Here is a 24,600-nt window from a genome sequence, read left to right on the forward strand (position 1 = left end):
TAAAGGCATATAATAATACAATCATTTATAGAAATTTTACTATATACACATCTATCTACATCATTTATATGATAACCATTTGATTTCAAAATACTATCGAATTTTTCATGTCATTGCTTAGGAGCCTGTTTTAGATCATATAGTGATTTAATTAGTCTACATACTTTATTTTCTTTACTTAATATCTTATAACCCTCGGGTTGTTTCATATATATTTCTTCTTTTAAGTCTCCATTTAGGAAAGTCATCTTAAGTCCATCTGGTGTACCACCGGTTTATATATGGAAGTTATCGCTATTAAAACCCTGATAGTTGTAATTATAGTTACAGGAGAGTATGTATCAAAGTAATCTATTCCTTCTTTTGTTTAAAGCCTTTCGCTACCAACCTAGCTTTAAACTTATCAATAGTCCCATCTCGGTTTTAGTTTCTTTCTAAACACCCATTTACAACCTATTGGTTTATTTCATGGTAGGTCTACAATTTCCCAAGTGTCATTGGATATAATAAATTCTAACTTGTCATTTATTGCTTCCTTCCAAAAGGTTGCATCTGGAGAGTTAATAGCTTTTACGTAGGATTGTAGGACCATCTTCTACTAAGAAGGTGAAAAAACTCTCGTAAGTCTCTTCTAACTCTAGTGCTTCTTCTTGGTTCTAGTTCTTCTACTATGTTCTCGTATGCATTTTTACTACTATACGCAATATCTGATTCATTGACTTCCTCTATTCCTATAGATTTAGATTTCATAGGGAATACGTTCTCAAAGAACTCTGCATCCCTAGCTTCTATAATTGTATTAGGATCTAGAATATTATCCTTAGTTTTTAAAACTAGAAACCTATAGGCCGCACTATTTTGTGCGTAACCTATAAATACACAGTCGGTCGTTTTAGGACCTAACTTTCTTTTCTTAGTTTCAGGTAATCCTACTTTAGCAAGACACCCCCACACTTTAATATATTTGTAACTAGGAACATGATTCTTTCAAAGTTCATATGGTGTTTGTTCAGAAGATTTAGAAGGAATCCTATTTAGAATATAATAAGCAGATAGAATTGCTTCTCCCCACATATTTGAGGGTAAGCCTGAACTATTTAACATAGCATTCATCATCTCTTTTAGAGTTCTATTCTTACGTTCTGCTATTCCATTCTGTTCTGGTGTATAAGGAGCTGTAGTTTCGTGAACTATTCCATTCTTTTCACATAATTCTCTAAATTGAGAAGATTCATATTCACCTCCTCTATCTGTTCTAAGTCTTTTAATTTTTATATTTAACTGATTTTCAACTTCAAGTTTGTATTTAGAAAAAGCATCTAAAGCTTCATCTTTGTTTCTTAATAGATAGACTCTAGTGAACCTAGAGTAATCATCTACAAAAGTTATGTAATATCTTTTTCCACCTCTAGACATGTGATTTCTAAAATCACCTAAGTCACTGTGTATTAACTCTAATAGAATAGATGATCTTTCTATTTGTTTAAAGGGTTTTCTAATGAATTTTGATTCGACACATGTTTCACATTTGTCAAATTCTTCATTAGATATATTAGGTAATAAACCTAATCTTTTCATTTTCTTCAAAGATGTTATATTCACATGACCTAATCTACTATGTCATAGATAAAAAAGTTCAATGATATAAACAGATTGAATGTCTTCTTATTATTATCATTGGATACATTTATAATGAATAAACCATCGCTACGGTACCCCTTACCAATAAAAGTTCCATTCTTAGTCATTACAAGCTTATCAATCAAATACTAACTTAACACCAGCTTTATTGAGGAGTGGACCAGAGACCAAGTTTCTTCTAATGTCGGGCACATGTAGGACATCATTCAATAGCAGAGTCTTTTCAGAAGTAAGTTTCAGAAGTACTTTCCATTTTCCTACAACTGGAGATGTTCTAGCATTACCAATGAACACTTGTTCATCATCTCCTGATACTTGGTAGGAGATAAACATGATACGATTCTTATATACGTGCTTAGTTACACCGGTGTTTAGCACCCACTCCAAGTTGTATATAAGGAAGACTTCTGACACCACAGCTACTACCATGTCAGATTCATTGCCTATTTCTGTAAAATTAGCCTGCGGCTTATCTTTATTTTTCTTAAGCCTACAAGTTTTAATATGATGCCCAGGCTTTCCACAATTGTAGCAATTTTTCTTTTTTTGAATTGATTATTTGCATTCTTCTTTTTGAGCATGCATTCATTTGTATAATGTCCAGGTTTGCCACAGTTAAGACATTTGCCCTTTTTCTTATTGTTTTCACTACTTAATTCCGCAAGATTCGCCTTTGAATTTATCTTATTTTCATTTTCTTTTTGGTCTCTATTTCTATTGGCCTCCTTTATTCGTATGTGTATGATAGTAGTTTCCAATGAAACATCATTTTTTTTTATGTTTCATTCTATTCTTATATTCTTTCCAGGAGGGCGGTAACTTTTCTATTAGTGCTCCTGAAAGAAACCCTTCATCCAACTTAATTCCTTCTGTCGATAGTTCGTGAACTAGACTTGAAAATCGTGAATCTGATTTGTGACAGGTATATCATCTGTCATTTCATAATGAAGGAAATTAGCAATTGCATGTTTCTTAGTGCCTGCATCTTTTAATATGTATTTCTTTTCCAAAGCAGTCCATATGTCTTTAGCAGACACGTAAGAAGCATACACATCATATAGTTCGTTAGATAAAGAGTTTAGAATATAATTTTTACAATTATTTTCATCTGTTACTTCAGTTTGATTTGCTAGATCTATAGTAAATGATTCAGATAAAATGTATGAAACTTTCAGGGTAGTCAGAGCGAACATCAGTTTCTGTTTCTATCGTTTAAATGATTGTCCAGCAAACGTTTCGATTTTGGCTAACTCTGCAGAAGCATTTACTGTTACTATAGCCATAGTCTATGTAATTCAACAATTTCAATTTCAAGGTTGTTGGAATATTTGGTTGAATTAAATAGACTATTAAAAATCGAGAACAAAAAAAAAGAAAATAAATTTTGAGAAAGAAGAACTTATTGAATTGAGTCGAGGCGTGACTGAGTCACTCGGCTTGAAATCGAATTTGCTCCCCTTGGACAGCGTCCCAAGTGCAACAGGTTTCCAGAGCAATCGACCTCCAGGATACAACGACTATGACCCGATCCCAACTGTGCACTCACTGTACACGGACTCGAACCACTTGCAGTTTAATCCGAAAGTGCTGAGTTGACTCAGCGATGAACTTAGTAGAAAAATGCTTAAAACCGAATATCCAGAGAGTGTTTTATAAGAGAAGAATTTTTGTATATTCAAACTGGAATCGGTTATCTTTATATAGACTCCGAAGTGGTGCATACACACACCCACGCGAGTACACACACACCGCACCCGCGCCATGCCCGCCCGGCCGTCGTCGCGCGCGCGCACGCGGACTCGGACTGACTCGGCTCGGCGCGCGCATGTGGTTAATGGCATAGATTAGAGCTATTGGCATAGCCCCCACAGACCAAATTCACATGCCTCCCGAAAGGGGCTCAAGCCCTGCAAAAAAGGCTATCTTATATACAAGATATTTTACTATGTCAAATCCGATGTGGGATAAAACCTACAAATCAAAAGTACTACAACTTTTCAAAAATGGAGGAAAATTACCGAAAATTTGAAAATTCAAATTTTAATAATTTTATCCCACTTAAAACCATCTAATACCATACTCTAAATACACTCTCAAGGCTGTCCATTTTATTGTGTGAGCCAGAAAATGATATAGATCTAAATCTCAAACGGACCATATAATGGGAAATAATGTTGATTGAATATATACTGTTAAAAACTTCTTACATTTGTATTTTCAATAAAATATTACAGTAGGCTTAGGAGGTTTTCAACAGCAGACATTCAATCACTACTGTTTTTGGTGTAGTTCATAGGAGACTTAGATCCTATTATTATTTTTTAATCAAGCCTTGATATTGGAAAAAATGAATAGACGGTGGTCTTGGATCAAGATGAAATTTGTATTTTTCCTCACCTAATCAACAGTTTGGATGTCAAATAAACATTACAATGGCACGAAGAGTTTTTAATGGTGGAGATTCAATCACTACTGTTTTCCTGTGGTGTGGTCCAACTGAGATTTATATCTGCCTCATTCTTGGGATCAAGCCCTAAAATGATGTTTAAAAATAGCTGGACAACGTGGATTAAAAAATACACCATGGTATGCTCGGCAGAGGACCGGCGTCACAAGCTAAAAGGTCGTCCCTGAAGTTTGGACCTATACCCAAGATCCAGAGTCCTAGTCCACACCAGACACCCGTTAGCTGGGGAAAATGGGGCACGGACTCCTTTTATTTCTCCTTCCTTCCCCATCCAAACCCAAATCACTCTGCTTCTCCACCAACGTGCTCACTCCACAAATAGCCATGCGTTGATCTCTCCCTCTCCTTCTCCCTCTCCCTCTTTCTCCCTCTATCTCTCTTCCCCCCACCGAAGCTAAAGCCCAAAGAGCGGCAGCAGCAGAGCATGGATTTCTTCCTCTACCTGGGTTTCCTCTCCTATCTGACTGGTATCTCTGTCCGGGCAGAAAGCGGTGAGCTCTCTCTCTCTCTCTCCACATGTAAGGATTATAACTCTCCTCAGGGCCCCATCATCATCATCATCGCTGTCGTCACCATTGGCAGTGGCATCACCACCACCACCACCACCACCATCCTTATATTTATAGACGGAAAATTTCAATAGATACCATCTTCGAAGAAGCTAACATCTGTTTTCAACCCACACAAGCAACATTCCCGGAAACTACACTCTTCAAAATAGCTTTAGTATAGAGTAGCAAACTTCTTTAATGAAGTAACCCAGTTGCTGAAATAACAGAAAGCAGCTTTCTCCTGATCAAACTAGGAAACCCCAAAATGACAACTGGAGTAGATCCCAGCAACTTGGGGAAGGAGCCCTTTTTTTTTTTGCCAAATGGATTCAATCATTCATCAATGTGGTGATCTGTTTATAAAATGGACTTGTCTTCTGATTCGTGGGTGGACATCTTGACTGGGTCAAATTACAAATCACCATTTTATATATTGTTTAAGGGTGAATTTAGGGCTATTTGTAGCGCCCCAACTTACAAAATACAAATGCGGCCTTGTTTGGGGAAGTGCAGCAGCCCCATTCAGAAATCTGCTCTCTGGGAAAGCCTGTTAAACTAGCACAGCATCACAACTTATCTATGTTTAGATGGTGTCTGTATCTAGTTCAACACGGGCAGTCGATGAAAACAAAATCAGTAATATCCAACTCTGCCCTTAAATTTGAATGGCCAAGCATTTCTGGATGCTGGAATCCAATCATAGACTTCACTCATGCTTCTAGGATTTTTAAACACATTTTAATCTGATTGTTGAATGTACTCTCTAGTGGAATTGACTTCAAGGGAGATGTTAATTCTCAAAGGAAATGGATCGTTGAATTTCCATTGATCAAGATCAGATGAAGGGACATTCAGTGTATTACTATCTGCTGATCAGATGTGTTTATTTTACCCGCAGACCCCATATGTATTTCTTTGACATGTTCATACTCTCCATGGATAATGTACTTTTTATCTTTTCCCTAAATAAAATTTTGATTGTTAACAGAAAATTTATTCGGTTGTACTTACGTCTTTTAAAACCTTTTTTTTTTGTTTTTTGGTCTCGTTTTGCATATCGTGTACAGCACTATGCCCCACTGGTTGGGAAGTGGGCCCCAATAAGAGCAAGTGCTTTGGATATATAGAGAAATCTGACTCTTGGGATGGGTCGGAGGCTACTTGTCAGGGCTATCGTGGTCATTTGGCAGCACTGACGTCAGTTCAGGAATTGAATTTTGCTCAGAAGCTCTGCATCGATAAAGTCAATGGCTGCTGGGTTGGAGGACGAGGCTTCAATTCTACAATTGGATTTAGCTGGAAATGGTCTGATAATGTGTCGAGTTGGAATGAGTCAGTCTTCCCAGGGGCACCATTTCACTTCGACTGCAACAATGCCTCATGCCACAATATTAATTCAGTCAATTCATGTACACTGGTGACTAATGGCCGTGCAGCTCTTGTTGGTGAGAGATGTAATACGTCTCACGAGTTCATATGCATGCTCGATATAGGTATCCTCTGGCACAACATTAACATTCCATTTTCCAATCTTCATTTTGTTGTTCTGTTCTTTAGTTTAGATTGTCCACTGCATTTTTTCTTTCTTTCTTTCAGATTAGAGTAAATATAATGTGATCTTCTGAGTATAATAATTCGTGCTGTATGGGTTTTCTCTCTAAAAGCTGGGTATCTGTTGTATGTGACTAGTACCCTATGCAATTTTTTCTAATCTCTATACGAATACTATTTCGATCCAGAAAACAAATGTTACCACATGCGCTGCCACAAGGAGTATCTCATAATCCTTGCAGTTGTTAGTGGGTTGATCCTCTCCACTACACTAGCTGTTGTGATTTGGCTCCTTGCATATAGGCGCAGTAAGAAACGCAGAAGGTCACGGAAAGTATCTAGTCCATCATCAGCTGCGTTAGTTCCTCCATCATGGAAAGTCTTCACCAAAGAAGAGCTTAGGTCGATTACAAAGAATTTTAGTGAAGGAAACCGGCTTCTTGGAAATGCCAAGACAGGAGGCACATACAGCGGGCTATTGCCTGATGGATCAAGAGTAGCAGTGAAGAGACTGAAGAGGTCCAGTTTTCAGAGGAAAAAGGAATTTTATTCTGAGATTGGAAGAGTTGCAAGGCTTCATCATCCCAATCTCGTGGCCGTGAAAGGATGTTGCTATGATCACGGTGATCGCTATATCGTTTATGAGTTTGTTGCAAATGGGCCCTTGGACCGATGGCTTCATCACATCCCAATGGGCGGCAGAAGCTTGGATTGGGCAATGAGAATGAGAGTTGCCACGACACTTGCACAAGGAATTGCGTATGTATACATTTTTTGAACCTTCTTAAATGCCAACTGTTTTCTTATCTTTATAGTGCACCTTTTTGTTAGTTTTACTTTGGTATACAACTGTCTATATGTGCTTTTTATAAAGAAATAGTTTATGAGTTCTGAAGTTGAATTCTGGGTATAAACTGCAGTCCTTATTCTTATTGAGATATATTCTTTACTGTCCAAAAATGCATCATTCATATATGTGCACACATGCATCCACATACAAGCACGTGCTCCTGCTTGTGCCTGCATCTAGAACAAGCAAGTGTAAACAATGGAAGCACTTTTTTTTTTTTTTTTTCCTTCACTTTCATGCTTCACAGTGGTTATGTGATTGATTTCTTGTTACTGTTATGCTGTATATGCATTTATATCCACCATGAAATTATCTCATGTCTGTTGAAGTTTAACCTCTGCTCAAGTCTTCTTTTTAATGTTTCTTCACTCTGAGTTACTTTTACCATGCATCAGCCTGTCAATCTCAGGCAGGCATCCATTCTCTCTGTTTCATCAGTTATTATTATCTTTGCTATTTCTTGTCTCTGCACCACCTGATCCCATTGGTTATGCATCCTGTTCGTTTTTTATATCCTAAGTCCTAACTACTACATGCATCCATTTTGAGGTGTAATATTTATTAGGAATTTAATCATCACGGGTCACAGGGTGCATAGAGCCTTCCACTCTTAGAAACTGATACATGTTGTCCGGTGCAACATCTGACATGAATTTGCATTGGATGAAAAGTGTGTGGTCCTCTCACACCACCCACCCAAATGCGGATACTTGTTGGAGGATATACATCTAGCGACCAGTATCTTAGTGCCTTAGCTTTTCTACAAATCCATATGGTTTTCTTTAAATAATATGAATAATGGAAATATACTGAAGTTAGCCCAGCACAACTACCCTTATATTTAAAATCTATGCCCATTGGGAAAACACCTGAATTCTTGTTGCCTGACTTGACTCCTGGACATGATGAAATGTTGAAGAATTGTGGCATTGGATGGCACCGCAATGCTGAATCCGTCAATATTAGTTGAATCAGTCATTTATTTAATGGTGCATGAGGTTTTTGTGCTTTGTGTGCAACTCCAAGGGAGGACTTTGTCACTGTGGGATGCATCTTTCCAAATGGATCAAGTGAATTGGCACCATCCACACCCATGGTTTCTTCTTGGAAACTATCAAAATGTTGAATGCCTATACCCAAACAAATCGTAGGAACTAGGAAAAGATGGACAGTTTTCCAGCAAAATTATGGAAGTTGGAACGTAAGCTACATAATACTTTTAATTTTAAATATATATATATATATATATATATATATATATATATATATATATAATAAATATTAAATAGTAAGAAAAAAGCAAAATATATAAATGTCACATTCTTCAAAATAAAAATCCCAAAGTTAAGAGCATTAAGTACAATACAAGTATAAAGAACATAAAACCGACAGTAACCGGCATTTTAAAATGGAAAAAATCAGGAAAAAACTGAAAATACCAAGTTATTTTGTCTCCACATCGAAAAAAAATCAAAAAAAAGGAACAATGGGCCTTAAAAAAAATTTAATGGCAAACGTTCAATCACATTGTTTCCCGTGGTGTGGTCCACCTGAAATGTGGATCTAACTCATTTTTTTAGCTCATTCCATAAAATGAGTGTCCAAAATAGATGGACGGAGCAGATAAAATACGTTACATCATAATGGGGCCCCTGACACTACGACTCACGACTGTAACATGAGCAGCGTCCCCAAAATAAAGGACGCGGATTAGATACCGAGAGGTTGAGTGGCGAGTGGGCTACTGAAGTGACGTCACCAAGTTCCGTGGGCCCCATTATGATGTATGTGTTGTATCCACACCGCCCATCCATTTTGAGATATCATTTTAGGGCACGAACCAAAGAATGAGGCAGATAAAAAGTTGCAGTGGACCCCACCACTGAAAACAGTAGGGAAAGTGATTCCCACCATTGAAACTATCCTAAGGCCCACCATAATGTTTACTTGAAATCCAACCTATTCAAATGTTCCAAAAAACACGAAATAAGGGAAAATACAAATATCAGTTGATCTAAAACTTTTGTGTCCTTCAGAAGTTTTTAATGGTGGGCGTCACTGTCCCCACTGTTTTCTGTGCTGGGGTCCACTGAAGCTTTGGATTTAACTCATTCTTTGGATATTGTAATAAAATGATATCTACAAATGGATGGAAGGTGTGGATACAAAACATACATCATGGTGGGGCCCACGAAACGTGGTGACGTCACTTCAGTAGCGAGTCTAGCTACTAACCTGTCAGTAGCTAATCCACGCCTGAAAAAAAGGGTCCGATGCAATTTTAGAAAGGAGAATAGGGTTTCCTGTTTCTATCTGGAACCCAAATCCTAATATGAGGGTTTCCATTTCGAACCCAAATCTCCGAATCGAACCAAAATTCCCGAGAGATCGCAGATTATTTGTCGGAATTCTGGTTGATTTTGAAAATTTTCATCCATTCGAAGCAAAAAAGAAAAAGGGGAGGTTTTTCATACCTATGAAAGACCGAAACTCAACTGTTGTCGATTAAGGCCCACCGAATTATTCTTCCGATCAGGTGTACCTCTTCTACAGGTACCGAAATCACCTTCTTAGAATTTTTTTGTATTTTATATTTTATTTTTTGGCATTTACGATGCTCTCCCCAAAATTACAGGTAGCGTACGCTACGACCCCCACGCTACCTGCACTACACGCTACGAAGCCGTATGCATCTTTCCAAATGGATCAAGTGAATTGGCACCATCCACACCCATGGTTTCTTCTTGGAAACTATCAAAATGTTGAATGCCTATACCCAAACAAATCGTAGGAACTAGGAAAAGATGGACAGTTTTCCAGCAAAATTATGGAAGTTGGAATCCGTTTTCAGCAGGAGTACATATGTTTAATGTATCAACAGGAACATAACATATGCCATGTAAGATGAGCAATATTAGACGCTTGCATGCATGAATCTTCTACTTTGGGCAATAGCTTTCTTGGAGCCACATAATTCTTAGATCATTTCATAGTTGTGATGGCTCAGTGACTTCTTTTCTTCACCATCTTGAGCTTCCAATCACCTCTGGTTGCTAAGCTACCTGGCTGCTCTCATCCTGAGCAATGGAAGGCACAGAATGAGGGGCATGCTAGAAAAAGCTTGCTGAACTTTTTGGCATTGCATAGTTCTACATCAGTTATGAAGTCACTGAAGAAAGCACATCAATGGTTGGAGCCTCGGAGGAATTTTGGACAACCATTCTCATTATTCGTCATCATCAGGTCTTCGCAATCATTACCTTTTCACCACTTCGGCTTAAATTCTTTGAGGTCTTCCGTTATCATCCTTCATGCCCTTCTATCCTAATAAAAATCTCTGTCCTAACCAGGGCCATCTCTTGTTTGCATAGCTCATGGTTGAACCATCTCCATCAACTCTCCCTCATCATCTCCAGTTGGGGGTACTCTTAGGTTGCTCCAGCGATCTCAATCGTAAGCTCTATCCCAAGCTTCTCACACATCCATCTCAACATCTTCAATAGCTTGAAAGAACACCATCTTTTAAGAGTGGACGTAAAGTGGTGCTGGTGTTGAAAGGCTGTCAAAAATATAAGAGCACCTTCAAGCTGATCCCTTAAACTTACAATGCTAAAACTCTGAACATCTGCCTCTCCCAACGTAGGAGCACCTTCAAGCTGATCCCTTAACTTACAATGCCAAAACTCTGAACATCCGTCTCCCAACATAAGAGCACCTTCAAGCCGACCCCTTAACTTACAATGCCAAAACTCTGAACATCCACCTTACTGGGAGAGGCATGGCTTAGTTGCACTGAATCATATGCCTCCCCCGGGGTATACAATGCAAGGTTGCCTGACGCTTCATATTCAACCCATTTTGAAAGCCTTACCAAGTAAAAAAATGGTGTCGACTTGGTAGGGTTTAAAATCAAACATCAATCTGTTTGCCCGAGTTTTCGAGTGAGTCATGTGAGTGACAAAAATCAGGTCAATCATGACTACAGTAAATAAATAAATAAATCAAACATTGCATTTCACTTACTCGGATGCTTTCTCCCTCGTCTTCAAGCACGTTGAGTTCATAGGGTTCTTGTGGCAATGGGAACTTCCTTTAATTTAGTTATTATTATTATTTTTATTTTTTGGTTGGGACTGTGCTAGCCTGACTTGTGTAGTCATGCGGAGGGCTGACTTGCACTAACTGATCACTACATGGGGAAAACGTGCATCATCCACACCATCCATCATCAGCGCTCCATCACCTTTTCACCATGGATCCTAAAATCCAGTCAAATCCACGACATAGGTGGGCCGCACCATATGTAACAGTGTACAGTCATGCCTAAAACTCTAAATTCGTATCTTGTGGCCCACATGAGTCTTGAAATGTCCTGATTTCTGGGAAATCCATTCATCCTGGTGAGGCACATCAGATAAGTGGATTGGATGTCATATACACAAGAGTTTTAATGGTGGGAATGCCCATCTCAACTGTTTCCCACGGTGTAGCACACTTGAGAGTTGAATCAGCCTGATTTTTGGGCCCCAATCCAAACCCAAGTGGCACACTTGATGGACAGAGTGGATCCCATTCACACGAGGATGTTCCCTCCACATCAAGCTCGAGTGGGATAGCCCCTGGGATGCGGGGACAGACTCGGGGTGGGTGGCCCATGTGATTTGGGGCCCACGAGCCCACGAAGGGGTTTGGCCGAGGTCCTAACACATGAGGTGTGGGGCTGTGCTATGAGATAAATGGATTAATTCGCCATACTCTAACAGTTCAAGATTTTAGAGCAAGTGACTACTTGTCCTGCATCAAATTGGTATCAGAGCGGGAGGTCTCGTGTTCGAGACTCCTCACCGTGGGTGATTTATGCAAAGGCATTTAACACACCAGGCTCGAGTGGGGTAGCCTGTGGGATGCAGGCACACACTTGAGGTGGGTGACCCATGTGATTTGGGGCCCATGGGAGAGGTCTTGTGTTCGAGACTCTTCACCGAAGGTGATTAATGCAGGGGCATTTTACATGGTACCAATTTAGATTTACCATGAACTAAAACTTTTGCTTATTTGATTTTCTACCTATTAAATTAGTGGACATTTATTGGACAGTTAAAATAAAAATATGCAATGGTTTCTTGGGCTCCGTAGAAGGTTTCTTGGGTTTCTGGGCTTTGGCTGCTGTGGGGCAGCGGTTTGTTTTCTTTTCATTTCTTTCTTTTTCCTGTTTTTTGTGTGTCTAGTGTTTTTGCCTGTCTTTCTGTTTGTTTAGTCTGTTTTAGATCTGTTCTTGTAGTTTTTGCTTCAATAAAATTATCATTTTTCAAAATAAAAAATAAAAAAATGCAATGGTTTTATAGTAGCAAACAAGTGTCCATGAATCAGGGATTATGACTTTTTGGCTCCCTTTCTCTAAAGGTCTTTGAATACTGTGCTTAGTGATACATTACTTGATTAAAATTTTAATTATAAAATTAGTTATTTGAACAAGGATGACTTGCCCAAGTTGCTGTGTGGACCGACCCAAGTCAAATTTTATGGGCCAACCGAGTCGAGTCCCAAGTCCTGAATTCGCGAACCTTGGTTCAAGGTGGAACCTATGTCATGGTGGTAGTCTATCAGAAGCTTTTGTTTATGTACTTGCATGTAATGTCAGTGATATGGTTGAACTCTTCTTCTTCTTCTTCTTTCCTAAAGGATTTTGAGTCCTTAGGATTGGTAGTTTGCGTTCTTTAAAAGAAGGTTTCCCCCCTTGCCTGACCTGACATGTTTCTTCGTGGTTGGGCATGGAATGATGAGCTTCTGCTCCACCTCATGGTTATTGAAGTTGCCCACATATAGGAAGGCTAAATGTATTTCAATTACCGTGGCCAATAAAGAAGTGCTAAAGTGGGATTCTTGAGTTTTGTTTCTTATTGTTCTGATGCTTCATAGGCTTTAGCCATATCAAAATAAATTAAATACAGAACCACGAATTGTGACCTGTAAATTCCCTTTTTGAATGATTGAGGAGCTGGCTGTTTGAGCAGATGCTGCAAAAGATTGTTGGCGATATAGGGGGAACCACCTGTAACCAAAACTTGGTAACAGAAGCACATTTTCCATCAATGGCATGTTAACCGCGAAAATTTGGAAAGTTGCAAACCATCATCTTCAGTTTTGATTATCCTTCACATTCAGATTTCACCCTTTGGCTCTTACCCTTTGTTTCTTCAATCGTTCACATTTGCGTCTACCTTTTTTGGTTAGATATCCCTTTGGCAACATGGGGCCCTTTTGTATTGGGAGTGTCATTAGAAATGTCATTTGATTGAGGGTTCTCTAGATATAAGCCTCAGAGTGGGGACTCATGGCCCCTAGATTTTCTTCCCCTTCTGTTAATAAATATTTTGTTACTAAAGAAAAAGTATTGTTTCACTGTTTTCTGTAGGGTATTACATGTGACAAGCATGATATATGCTTCATTCCGTACAATCTTTTCTTCTCCTAATCCTCACATGTCCTGCATGTGTTGGACTCGTTTGTTCTTAATAGGCATCTAATTTTTCATGACTTCTGATTCTCCTGAAACAGCTTCCTGCATGACAAGGTGAAACCGCATGTTGTACACAGAGATATCCGTGCAGACAATGTACTTCTCAATGAAGAGTTTGAGGCCCACCTCATGGGTGTGGGCCTTTCAAAGTTTGTTCCATGGGAAGTGATGCATGAACGGACTGTAATGGCTGGCACCCATGGATACTTGGCTCCAGAATTCGTGTACAGGAATGAACTCACAACAAAAAGTGATGTTTACAGTTTTGGTGTGCTGCTGCTGGAAATCGTTAGTGGGCGTAGGCCTGCACGGGCAGTCGAATCTGTGGGTTGGCAGAGTATATTTGAATGGGCTACCCCACTGGTTCAGTCCCACAGGTACCCGGAACTTTTGGATCCACTCATTTCCGACATTCCTGAAGTTGGGGTGATACAGAAGGTGGTGGACCTTGTTTATGCTTGCACGCAGCACGTCCCATCAGTGCGGCCGAGGATGTCGCATGTGGTCCATCAGCTGCAACAGTTGGGATTGAGAACAGCCTCTGAACAGGCTAGAAGCGCGACAAGCTCAACTTCTGGGTCTAGAATGTCGCCACTGCAGGTGGAGTCCATTCTCTGAGGTAGCTTCAGTTTTAGAACTTGGCTTAGTCCAAACCTTCTATTACTACAATTATAAATGTTATCTGTATCATGTACTGCCAAGCTGTGTTACTCTCAAATTTATCATTAACCCAACATGTATTCTGCTTTTTCCTCTCTCTCTCTCTCTCTCCCTCCTCTCTCTCTCTCTCTCTCTCTTCAAATACCATAATATTGAACAGAAAATGTGCAAGTTCAGGAAGAAAAATGGAAATCAAGGGAGACAGACAGGAGGGTGCCTTCTATTTGAAAAGTGCTAGGAGCTACCACCAACTATACCCTTGAGGCTACATGAAAAGTATCTTCTGATCTAGAAGATTGGGTTAGTCTCGAACTATAAACGTGGCTTTCTTAAGAGCCCGTGAGCTCAGCCCAGCCCGTTTAGGATTCCAAGGGTTTTTCCCCCCTATATCATGCTGACTGAAATCTTGCACAGAAGTGGCTGGGTTTGGGTTTGGGCTTGGGCATGTACAAAACCTGGTTGATTGACAGCCTTAAACTGAGGGCATCCTTGTCATGGTTCAACTCTTATTTGGTTCCCTCATAATGAGTTGGGGTATGTTGCACAGGTTACAGTAGGCTGCATCTTGGAAATAAAATGACGGGGGCAGATGTTAGCACAAATCTCTGGTCATCATTAAAATCAAGGTTTATGATTGAGTTTGACTCCAAATGAGAAATTTTAAATGTTCAGATTGCGGGGAAAAAAAAGAGAGAAGAAAAACAAAAGTAAGGATATAATAACTGCAGGGACTTTTGAGTCCAAATCTCAATGAAAGCGGTTTTAATTTTTAATTTTATTTTTGTCCTGTATTCTACTTGTAAAGAGGGTGCAAGGGAAGAGGAAAGAGTTAATTGATGCTCCCACAGTGCATGAGAGTTATTGATTGACAAGATGGGGAAGGCTTAAATACAAAGTTTGATTCATGGAAAGGTGCTTTAGAATCTAAAAGATTTAAAAATTAATCGGACTAAAACAGAGCATGTCGAGTGCAATTTGAATAACAACAGGAGTGGGAACAAGGAATTAGTGAAGATTGCTAAGGAGTTTCTCAAAATGATCACTTTTAATATCTTGGGTCGATTATTGATGAGAGTAAAGAGATTGAGAAATATTACCCATAGAATTCAAGCAGGTGGAAGAATTCCTTTGGAGTTTTATGTGATCATCGTATAGCACTCAAATTTGGAGGTGGGATTTTATAGGATAGTTATAAGACCAGAGATTACTCAAATTTGGAGGTGGGGTTTTATAGGAAAGCTATAAGATCAGAGATGCTTTATGGGACAGAACATTGGGTACTTGAGAAACATTGTACCCATGAGATGAGTATAGCCAAATGAAGATGTTAAGGGTCCTTACTCTTACTCCGGTGGTAGACTCTCAGGAGTTTCAACACCTGGTTGAGGGTTTGAGGACCCATAGGTGGTGAAATCCCACTACGGCGCGTGTGGTAGTGTGTGTGTGCGTGTGTAAAAAAATAAAAAATGAAGATGTTAAGATTGATGAGTGGCTGGTCATGTGCAATGGAGACTAGGTGACACATGATCTAACTAAAGTTCCGGTCCTTAATAGTGGAATGACAAAAAAGGATTCATCTAGCCAGCCCCAATTAGTTGGGATAGGGCTTAGATGATGACAACAGTGCACAGAAGTCATCACCACTATTTGGAGAACCCAACATGAATGGGTTAACATCTAAGAGTCATTATCTGAGTAAGCCCAACATCTGATTAGTGGAAAGATTTTTGGTAACTTCAGACCATAGTATTGTTCTCATTAAAGCATCCTTAAAAGTCCAATAATTAGTTATTTTCATAATCAAATCAGTATATAATTTGGTTTGTGGCCCATCAAATTAGAGAGAAATTTGAATGCTCTATTTCAAGTTACTTCCATGCCACGTGTATAATTTCTCTATCAGGTGTATCACAGTTTACCAGGGCAGCAACTTGGGCTTGGATTGAACCTGTGTTTGGGTTGGGTTGTCAAGGTACTTGGGTTCAGTTTGTAAGAAGCCACCCGATTTGAACTCTGTTAGGTTCAATTTGCTCGGGAATAATCAAATGTATTTGGATCGGGTCTAACATGAATTCATTCAGGTTAGGTTCGGATTGGGGACCTCAGGTTGGAATTTAGGGTGGGTCAGGTTGTGGTTTGGGTTAACCCTCAACCCAATCGAACCCACCCGAGTTACACCCCTACCGTTTAGGCTCAGCAGGAGGATCAAAGGAGTCCTCCATCTTAAAAATAGAGATGCTGGGGACAAACTATGGATTGCCATGTACATTCCCTAACGCCCGCTCCATTTAGTTAAAAACCCTTCCCATGACCTTCAACGATGTTTGGTTTTTGGAATCTTTTAAGACTCTTGCCCTGAGACCCTGTATCATCCTCTTGTTGTATATAGTGGAAATATAAGGGAGACGACTGTTGATCAAAACCATGGATCTGGTTTGCATCACCAGGATGAAGAACACCCAAAAATCTGAATCCTTGATCACTAGCAAATAGATGGTTACTGGTCAAATGAAACCAAAAAGAAAAAGAAAAGGAAAAAAAAGCAAAGAAAAGAAGAAGAGGATGAAGATATTCCATGTTCAATGGGAAATGACCCAATATCACATGGACAATATCTTTCTATCAGGATAACAAACTATAGGACACGGTCCATCCAGGTAGGTCCTTCAGATCTTGGCCGTGATGCATATCCTCGGCAGATGATGATCATATATTTTCCCTCTTCTAAATGACTCAGGAACCCTATTCATTGTGAAATTCTGGAAACATCAATTACTGCGCCAAAAAATACCTGAATTACAGAACTCCTAGATCCAGAAATCTCCCAATAGCATACAGATCTAGCTCATAAATTTAGAAACGAGTTGGAGGATAGCCTGATGCCGAAGGTGGACCAGTGTTGCGTGTGTGAGAGCCGCTGTATTCTCTTTCAAGGACAGTGTCAGCAAACTGATACATATCAGGACTTCGGCCTCTGTGGGATGGCACTGCAGATGCATACGACCCCATGAAGCTTTGTACTGCAGGAGGCGGTAGCCCTTGACCAACAGATGCATACGACCCCATGAGGCTTTGTACTGCAGGAGGCGGTACCCCTTGACCAGCAGAGCTGCCATTGAAGGTTGCATCCCCATGCCACCTGTACGATGCAACCCTATCATCAGGGTATGGCCCAGCAGAACTGACTGGTGTCCCACTGCCACCTCCAGTGTATGAACCAACACCATTTAGTGTGTACAGCCTAACACCACTTGCCGCTGATGTGAACCTCTCGTTCGTGAATGACTCAAATGAGTTTCTGATTGACAGCTCCCTGTCAACTCCAGAATATGGACCACCCACACCATTTTCTGAATATAGTCCAACACCGCTTCCTGCTGCTGCAACCCCATCGTTTGTGAATGGCCCAGCAGAGCTTCCGAGCACACTGCCAACTCCAGCAAACGGACCAACATCATTTCCTGCATATATCCCGGCACTGGATCCAGCTGATGGCCCCATTCCTGCTGCTACCCCAGCACCATGTCCTGACAATGCACCATGAACATTCCCAGCCATCAGCCTCATGCTACTTCCATTGGATAGCGAAGGATCTGGTTTTGTGGAGGAACCTGACAATCCATTGAGTGAGCCTGTGAATCCACCATCATACAAGGTCCTCGGGAGCAATCCCTTGTATGTGCTCTGCTCCTGAGATGGCACTGTAGCTGCAGGAGCCAGTCTGGGGGATGATAATTTCATGGCAGTCGGCTGATGACGTTTTGCTTCTTGCATTTCCACTTTGACTGAGGATCCAAGTTCATTGGTTTTTCTCTTCAAAATTGTCCTCTTTTCCAAGTTCTGCTCGAATTTTGAGATTTCTTTCTCTAATTTGGCAATTTTCTCATGGATCTTCCATTTAGCAAACTCCGCAGAATCGTTGAGCTTGTGATCCTCGAAGCACTTGACTACTGATTTCAAGCCAGCTATATGCTTTTGATTTGCTTCTATCTGTGCCCGAACATTGCAGTGAAGTGGCATCAGGAAATGGCAACAAAAATACATGAAATGTGGAAGTTCTAATAACAAAAGCCAAGGATCGTTACCTGAGACCGGTAGGAAAACTGTCCTTCTTTCCTTGAGTCTACCCCAGTTTGATTGATTTCCTTCACAAAGGTTGAAAGCAGGGACAGAGGGGACAACTCACCCTTGAGGCTGAAAGCACAAGAGAGACGTACAGCTTCCACATGCTTCTGCTTATTCAACATCCCTTGTATGATATCTGCAACATAAAACTGCAAATGTAAGATGAATTCATGTATACTAAAGTTGCAATTAGAATGATATCTTTGAGGGGTGGGGGTTGGGAAGTTATCTGAGTTGTTGTTTAGCTGGGAGGTATGGAAGAATCTTTTGACACACTCGATGGCCGGGTGATAAAAAGACAGCTATTGTGAGTCCTTTTTAGTTGAAAAGAAGTGACTAAAATTTTATTAAAAAAGGAAAAGGAAAATGGCAATACAGATATAATTGGAAACCCCTAGAAAGTGACCATGCTTCACTCCTGCTAAAATGGAGCTTCAATCACCACACACACACACACAAAAAAAAAAGCACACCCTTTAGTCAACCACAAAAAGAAAAAAAAAAGAGAAGGAAAAAAAAGAAAAGAAAAAAAGAAGCATCCAAGAAGTGCAAAGACAGAACCCAGGAAGGCAAGACATGGTTTGTCTCTCGAATACAATAAATAAATAAACCCCAGTCCCGGCTAAATGTTCCCATCTTTGATCCTGATATCTGAGTAAGAACAGCCCCTGAACTCAGGTCTAGGGATAGCTAGGCAATGAACGTAGAAGTAATACTTTGCTTGGTGGATCCAACTGAAGCTGCTTCATTCTCGAATATTCTTCTATTTCTCCCCATCCACAAGTTACTGAAAGGCACCATCATCCACAGATTACTCCCTCTAGACTAGAACAGGTCACAAGACCACCCTAATCAACTCAAGGAGAGATACGTTGAGAGCCCAATTTACCCCAAATTGGGTAAAGAATAACCCCAAACAACTCTAGCCAAGCAAAACAAATGGTAAACACTTCATGTTTTCAACACAGGAAAGGCATGTGTTAGAAAAGCCATCTGACAACTTCAGATTACTGTTTTGAAAAAGAGATCCCAATTTACCCCAACTAGGGCAAAGAAAGACCCCAAACAACTCTAGCCAAACAAAACAAATGGTAAACACTACATGTTTTCAATGCAGGAAAGGCACGTGCTAGAAAAACCATCTGACAACTCTTCAGATTACCGTTTTGAAAATAAAGTTGACCTCACAATTGAAATAAATCAAACAATGAAACATAAAAGTAGATTGAAACTCATGCATTCTATCTTATCTATTTTCATTTAGAAAACTACGATAAAATGAAAGGGAATGGTTAACATATCCCGACAGTGAGACCAATCATATTATAACATCTTAACATCAATAACATTTTGTGGCATTTCTATGTAGTCGATAACAGTACAGAACATCCCAGAACAATTAGACAACCATAAAGAAGTCAATTTAGCATGTCACTGAGTGGATCATAAAAGTCGATTTCAACTCGTACATTCTATCTTATCTTTTTTTCATTTAGAAAACTAAGATAAAATATACAGGAATGCTTAACATATCCTGACATTAGTGAGACCAATCATATCCTAAGATATTAACATCATCAATAACATTTGAGGCATTTCTATGTAGCTGATAACTGTGCAGAACATCCCAGAGCAATCAGACAAACACAAAGAAGTCAATTTAGAATTGGTCGATTAATTGGAAACCTTTCCTTAAATTTTTTTTAATTTTTATTTTTTAAAAACAAAGATGTCAATTTAGTATGTCACTTAGAAAACCTTCTTCTTCTTTTTTTTTGAAAGAGACAAACTTTATTAAAACAGGATGGAAGTCCTGCAATAAAGCAAGCAGCAGCGTAAGCTCAGTGATCTCCTCTTCATTGAGGTTCATTCTGAAAGGAGGATTCAACACTCCTCTGTTCCCATTGTGGTAAAAACAACCCTTCACAACAATATTCTGATTAGGACACAACAGAAACAGAGAGGGGAAAGCCTCAGCTAGCATGGGTTGGCCACACCAGGGGTCTAACCAAAACCTGATTTTGTCACCATCTCCCAGACAAAACCGCACATTTAGGCGGAATGCCTGGGATGCCCTGGCTGCAATAATCGCTTCTTCAGTTCCTATGTCAGCCCTTTCTGACATCAAATGCCACGTGTCATTAATCAAAGTCTTCCATCACTCAAGTCTCACAATCATTGGATCCTCAATCTTCCCAGTCTGGTACAATCAGTTCCAGATTTTCATGCTTTTGGTATGGGTCTCTTGATTTTCTTCCATCACCCAAATCTCTAAGTCTTTGATCCTCAATCTTTAGGTTCTTCTGGGAATTCAGACCTCCCTGCATAACACATTTGTAGAAACCACTTGCATCTTACTCTTGGGAATTGATATCATACGCACATTGTCAGGGTGTTCAGGTTGCTCCTGATACATCATCATAGGTGAGTTGGTGGATCAATTTGTCTTCGTTTTTGCATTTATAACCTCTGGCTAATAAAGCCTTTTCACCTTACGAATAACAAATGTAAGTTCATTGAGAGTTTGAGACCTCAAATTGCCTTGATCAATTTACCTTTGCTTGTACTTGTTCCTCATGCTAATGGAGTTTTTTCATTCTACCAATAACAAAGCAGAATTTTAATAAGATTCCCATATGTCTTCTTACATTCAAGTTCAAGGTTGTAAGGGTAACCATATCAGTCTGCCAAAGAACCTATACATATTGATGTGCATTGGTGAATGTATGGCTAACTTGGTGTGAACCTTTTTAAGGCAAAGAATCTGAAAATTTCTAGTTTTACATTCATCCATGTTTTCAATATTTTGTTGACCATGTGTTGGTCCTTTTTTGGTATTCCCTGTTGCAGCGAGTTTGTCTAGTCTTTAACACTCGGTTTTGAATTTTTTTTATTTTATCATTTTATTTTTTAGGGTCTTAAGGTACTTAATAGTTTGCAATTTAATGCATAAATATCTTTCAAAAAAAAAGCAGCAGCATAAATCGCTTCTATCTGTGTGTGAAAGTGAGAAACACGTGAGTTAAATACAGTTAGGGTTTAGGATTTAGGAGTTATGGTTTAGGGCCTAGAGTGTATCTATGCCTCTGAAGCATTATAACATCTGCACTGAAACTTACAGCTATACAAGAGAAGAAAGGGAGAAGGAAAAGGAAGAAGAAGAAAGACCTCACACCCCGCTTTTCTATCTAAGATAAATAGCCACAAAGAAGAAGGAAAAGAAGTGAAAAGATATATCCCACAAGTACTGCCATTGCATCTTAACCCGTAACAGTCTGTATCAACTGAATTGGTCACTAGACCACGGCCGCTTCACATATAAATATCATATCCATAGGTACTAATACACAACACATATTGGTTGATATTTTGAACCAAGATTACATTACACTATCAAGTATTCTTTCCCTGTGGTACTAGTGATTTTCTACCAGGGGATCCAAAGCAATCTAGAATTGCAGAAAAAAAAAATAAAAAATCAAGAGTTTGTATTGCAACCCATTTTAATACTTTTTCTTTAAAGAATAAAGACATGCAACCTGTTTTAATACTTGACAAATAGAGAACAGCATGTTCAGTACAATTTCATCATATAACCCTTTTGGACACATTGTAATCCACATAACTAAGCTTAAAGAGATTGAGTATAAGGTTCAGGATGCTGTTATTCTACAACACACTTTTTTCCTAGGCAAGCTGGTATTGAAACATGACCTCAGTAGTGCAACACTTTGCCATATTTCCAAAAAATTTATCAGAGAAGTAAGTGAATTCATTAAAAAATAAGCCGCAAATAGCTCAAAGCAACCCGCGAAGAACATTTGATACATTTTTTTTTTTTTAATAATACATTTGATACAACAATTTGCTGCACTTAACAAGGAAAATAGTGACAAACGCTTGAGAAATAACTGTTATATTTGCAAACGAGATACAGGAGATGGTATTGATAAGTAGGGCTAACTACAAGTAGAAATTTACTCCAAAGAGATGCAGGCTGGGATGCAGAATGGTGTAGAATTTCATAACTGTTAAAGGCTTGTAGGGGATGATGGCTGTTCAAAAAGTATGAGGGTGAACCCTTTGGAATCTCATGCATTCTGCAGTATTTTGGGCTACGGACAAAAGAAAGGAAGTAACCTTTAATAGTAAGGAAGTCATAATTGGGGTTTTTTGTTGAAATATGCAATGTAGGCCCTCATTAGATAGGAATTAATTCAAGGTGATTTCAAAGTCAGATGTTATGGGAGATTGGGGCTCCATTGCTAATAGTAAGTTAACAATACAAACCAGTGCTTCAAGGTGAAGATGCCCATGGTTTAGAAAAATCAACTTTGATGGTTCCTCCAGCAATCTGGTCCTTTTGGAATAGGAAGCATTATAAGAGATAATAAAGGTGCCATCTTTAAATCATTTTCCTGTCAGGGAAATTCGAACCAAGCAGAGGCATGGCCACTATGGGAAAGGTTAACGATCTCCATTTCTCAATTTTCAGGGAACATTGTCATTGAAGGGGGTTCCAAAAATGCCATCGGTAGGCATCCAAAGCAAAATACAAGCAGTGGAGTCCTGCTTTCCTCTTCAGTGAGATTCATGACCAATCTGAATGTAAATATTTTGTTTCCTCATGTGCGTAATTCAACAAATGACTAGATGGATCTCTTGCTAAGGATCGAATCTCTAAATCACTTACTGAATTGGGGACTCGCATCCCTTGGCTTGATGTTGTTTTTCTATCCTCCTTTGTATCAAACTTTCAGTAATCCATTAAAAAAATGTCTAATGGCTTCAACTATACTTTTTTTTAAAATGAAATGAAGTAGCATCATAAAGAATTGCTTTGATAAGAGTATAAAATATACAAAGTTGAAATTAAATTCCAATACCACATTCCAAAGTCCGATTTACTTTGACCAGAGTATTATAACTGTATAAAAGTATACAAACTTAAAAATTACATTTCAATACCACTTTCCAAAGTCTGAATATTCACCATGCGATGTATAGTGCAGAAACCCCACAGGATGGTAAAAATTCAACTGGAACTCAATGTTGATTTTAACACTACGATCAACTAATCCATGTCTTTTGATTATTTCTTAAATTTCCATAATTTTCTTTTAAAAAAATCATAAAAACTTATTCTTTTCCAAATTAGATTCATAAATCTGATAATTTTATATCCATTCCAACTATGAGAGAGATGGAATAAAAGAAAAAAACATGATCCTGTAGAAAGCATCTTAAGTAGAGAGTGCGTTCTTTCAAAAGATGTACCTTGAATCCTCTCAAGGAGTGCATGGGAGTGACAAAGGACATTGGCATTCTTCTGTGCATCGCTCAACTGGATCAGCTCATAGAGATCATCCCTCCCAAACTCTGATGGAATCCCAAATGCCGCAACAAAAAGCAGCAACCCGAGGGCATCTGCACTGTTGGCCTTGCTAATGCCGCCCTCCTGGATGAGCCTACTTCTCCATGCGACTGCAGCCGTCTTGGCTTCCTCCTCAAGGGACCCCTCAATCTTGGAACATCCGGAGGCGAGGAAGACTTCCAAGACGAGAATGCAAGCGCGGCGGGTCGCAACCATTGGAGCATCCTTCGCATAGGCTTTGATGCCCTGCAGATAGAAACGTCCGATGCAGTCCAAGACGAGCCGCGGGAGGTTGGGAGCGCGCTTCAGAGCCTCAGAAATGTCGGTACGGAGCTTATCGATCTCGGAGAGATGGCGAACGATGTACTTGCGAAGGCCGCGGCTGTCCATGATGTCGCAGAGGCGTTGGAGATCAGAACGAGGGTCTGTTTGAGCCGGGTTTCTTTGGTCGTCGTCCTTTTCCTTTTGTGGGTCTTGGGAGGGGTTTTGGAGGGATGTAAGGATGGAATTGAGATGGTTCTGCAACTCGTTGAATCGGAGAGTGAAGGTGGAGATGGCAGAGGAAAGGGTGTCGAGTTCGCTCACCGATTTCAGGAGAGGAGACTCGCCATTGAAGTCTTCTTCTGCTGTTGCTGATGCTGCTGTTGCCTTCTTTCCTTCTTTTACGGGCTGGCGTTTGGAAGCCATGGAAGCGAACGAGAGCGAAAGAGAAGCCCTAGAAAATAAAAATAAAGAATCAAAAATCAAAACCTATATGCGAAAGCGAGAGTACCAAAACTGTAGCAGGGTTGGGCGATGAGACTGCTTGCATGGAAATCGGATTGCTCAGTACGCTCATATCGTACCGAGTAAAATCTGTTG

At 39.6% G+C, this 24,600-nt stretch overlaps 2 protein-coding genes across 2 annotated transcripts; one reads left to right on the forward strand and one right to left on the reverse strand.

Moving 5' to 3' along the window:
* The first annotated feature begins 4,477 nt into the window (after positions 1–4,477).
* Positions 4,478–14,333, forward strand: LOC131239191 (C-type lectin receptor-like tyrosine-protein kinase At1g52310). Its single transcript, XM_058236768.1, has 4 exons — positions 4,478–4,599; positions 5,727–6,152; positions 6,399–6,969; positions 13,619–14,333. The coding sequence occupies exons 1-4, from the start codon at positions 4,533–4,535 to the stop codon at positions 14,196–14,198; spliced, it is 1,644 nt and encodes a 547-aa protein (XP_058092751.1). The 5' UTR covers positions 4,478–4,532; the 3' UTR covers positions 14,199–14,333.
* Positions 14,334–16,985: 2,652 nt separating this feature from the next.
* LOC131239192 (protein FRIGIDA-like) lies at positions 16,986–24,496 on the reverse strand. Its single transcript, XM_058236769.1, has 3 exons — positions 23,643–24,496; positions 18,326–18,501; positions 16,986–18,230 (listed from the first exon to the last, which is right to left on the reverse strand). Exons 1-3 carry the CDS (start codon positions 24,424–24,426, stop codon positions 17,094–17,096), a joined length of 2,097 nt encoding a protein of 698 aa, XP_058092752.1. The 5' UTR covers positions 24,427–24,496; the 3' UTR covers positions 16,986–17,093.
* Positions 24,497–24,600: the final 104 nt, after the last annotated feature.

This window comes from Magnolia sinica, chromosome 3 (assembly GCF_029962835.1).
Source record: "Magnolia sinica isolate HGM2019 chromosome 3, MsV1, whole genome shotgun sequence".
Taxonomy (NCBI): Eukaryota; Viridiplantae; Streptophyta; class Magnoliopsida; order Magnoliales; family Magnoliaceae; genus Magnolia; species Magnolia sinica.

Bases quoted from the DNA above. Each gene is read 5' to 3' on its own strand.
- LOC131239191 (XM_058236768.1), top strand. From the start codon at position 4,533: ATGGATTTCTTCCTCTACCTGGGTTTCCTCTCCTATCTGACTGGTATC. The intron at 6,153-6,398 runs GTATCCTCTGGC...ATTTCGATCCAG, and splicing joins CATATGCATGCTCGATATAG to AAAACAAATGTTACCACATG. The intron at 6,970-13,618 runs GTATGTATACAT...CTCCTGAAACAG, and splicing joins ACACTTGCACAAGGAATTGC to CTTCCTGCATGACAAGGTGA.
- LOC131239192 (XM_058236769.1), bottom strand. From the start codon at position 24,426: ATGGCTTCCAAACGCCAGCCCGTAAAAGAAGGAAAGAAGGCAACAGCA. The intron at 18,502-23,642 runs GTACATCTTTTG...TTTATGTTGCAG, and splicing joins ACTCCTTGAGAGGATTCAAG to ATATCATACAAGGGATGTTG. The intron at 18,231-18,325 runs GTAACGATCCTT...GTTCGGGCACAG, and splicing joins AGTTTTCCTACCGGTCTCAG to ATAGAAGCAAATCAAAAGCA.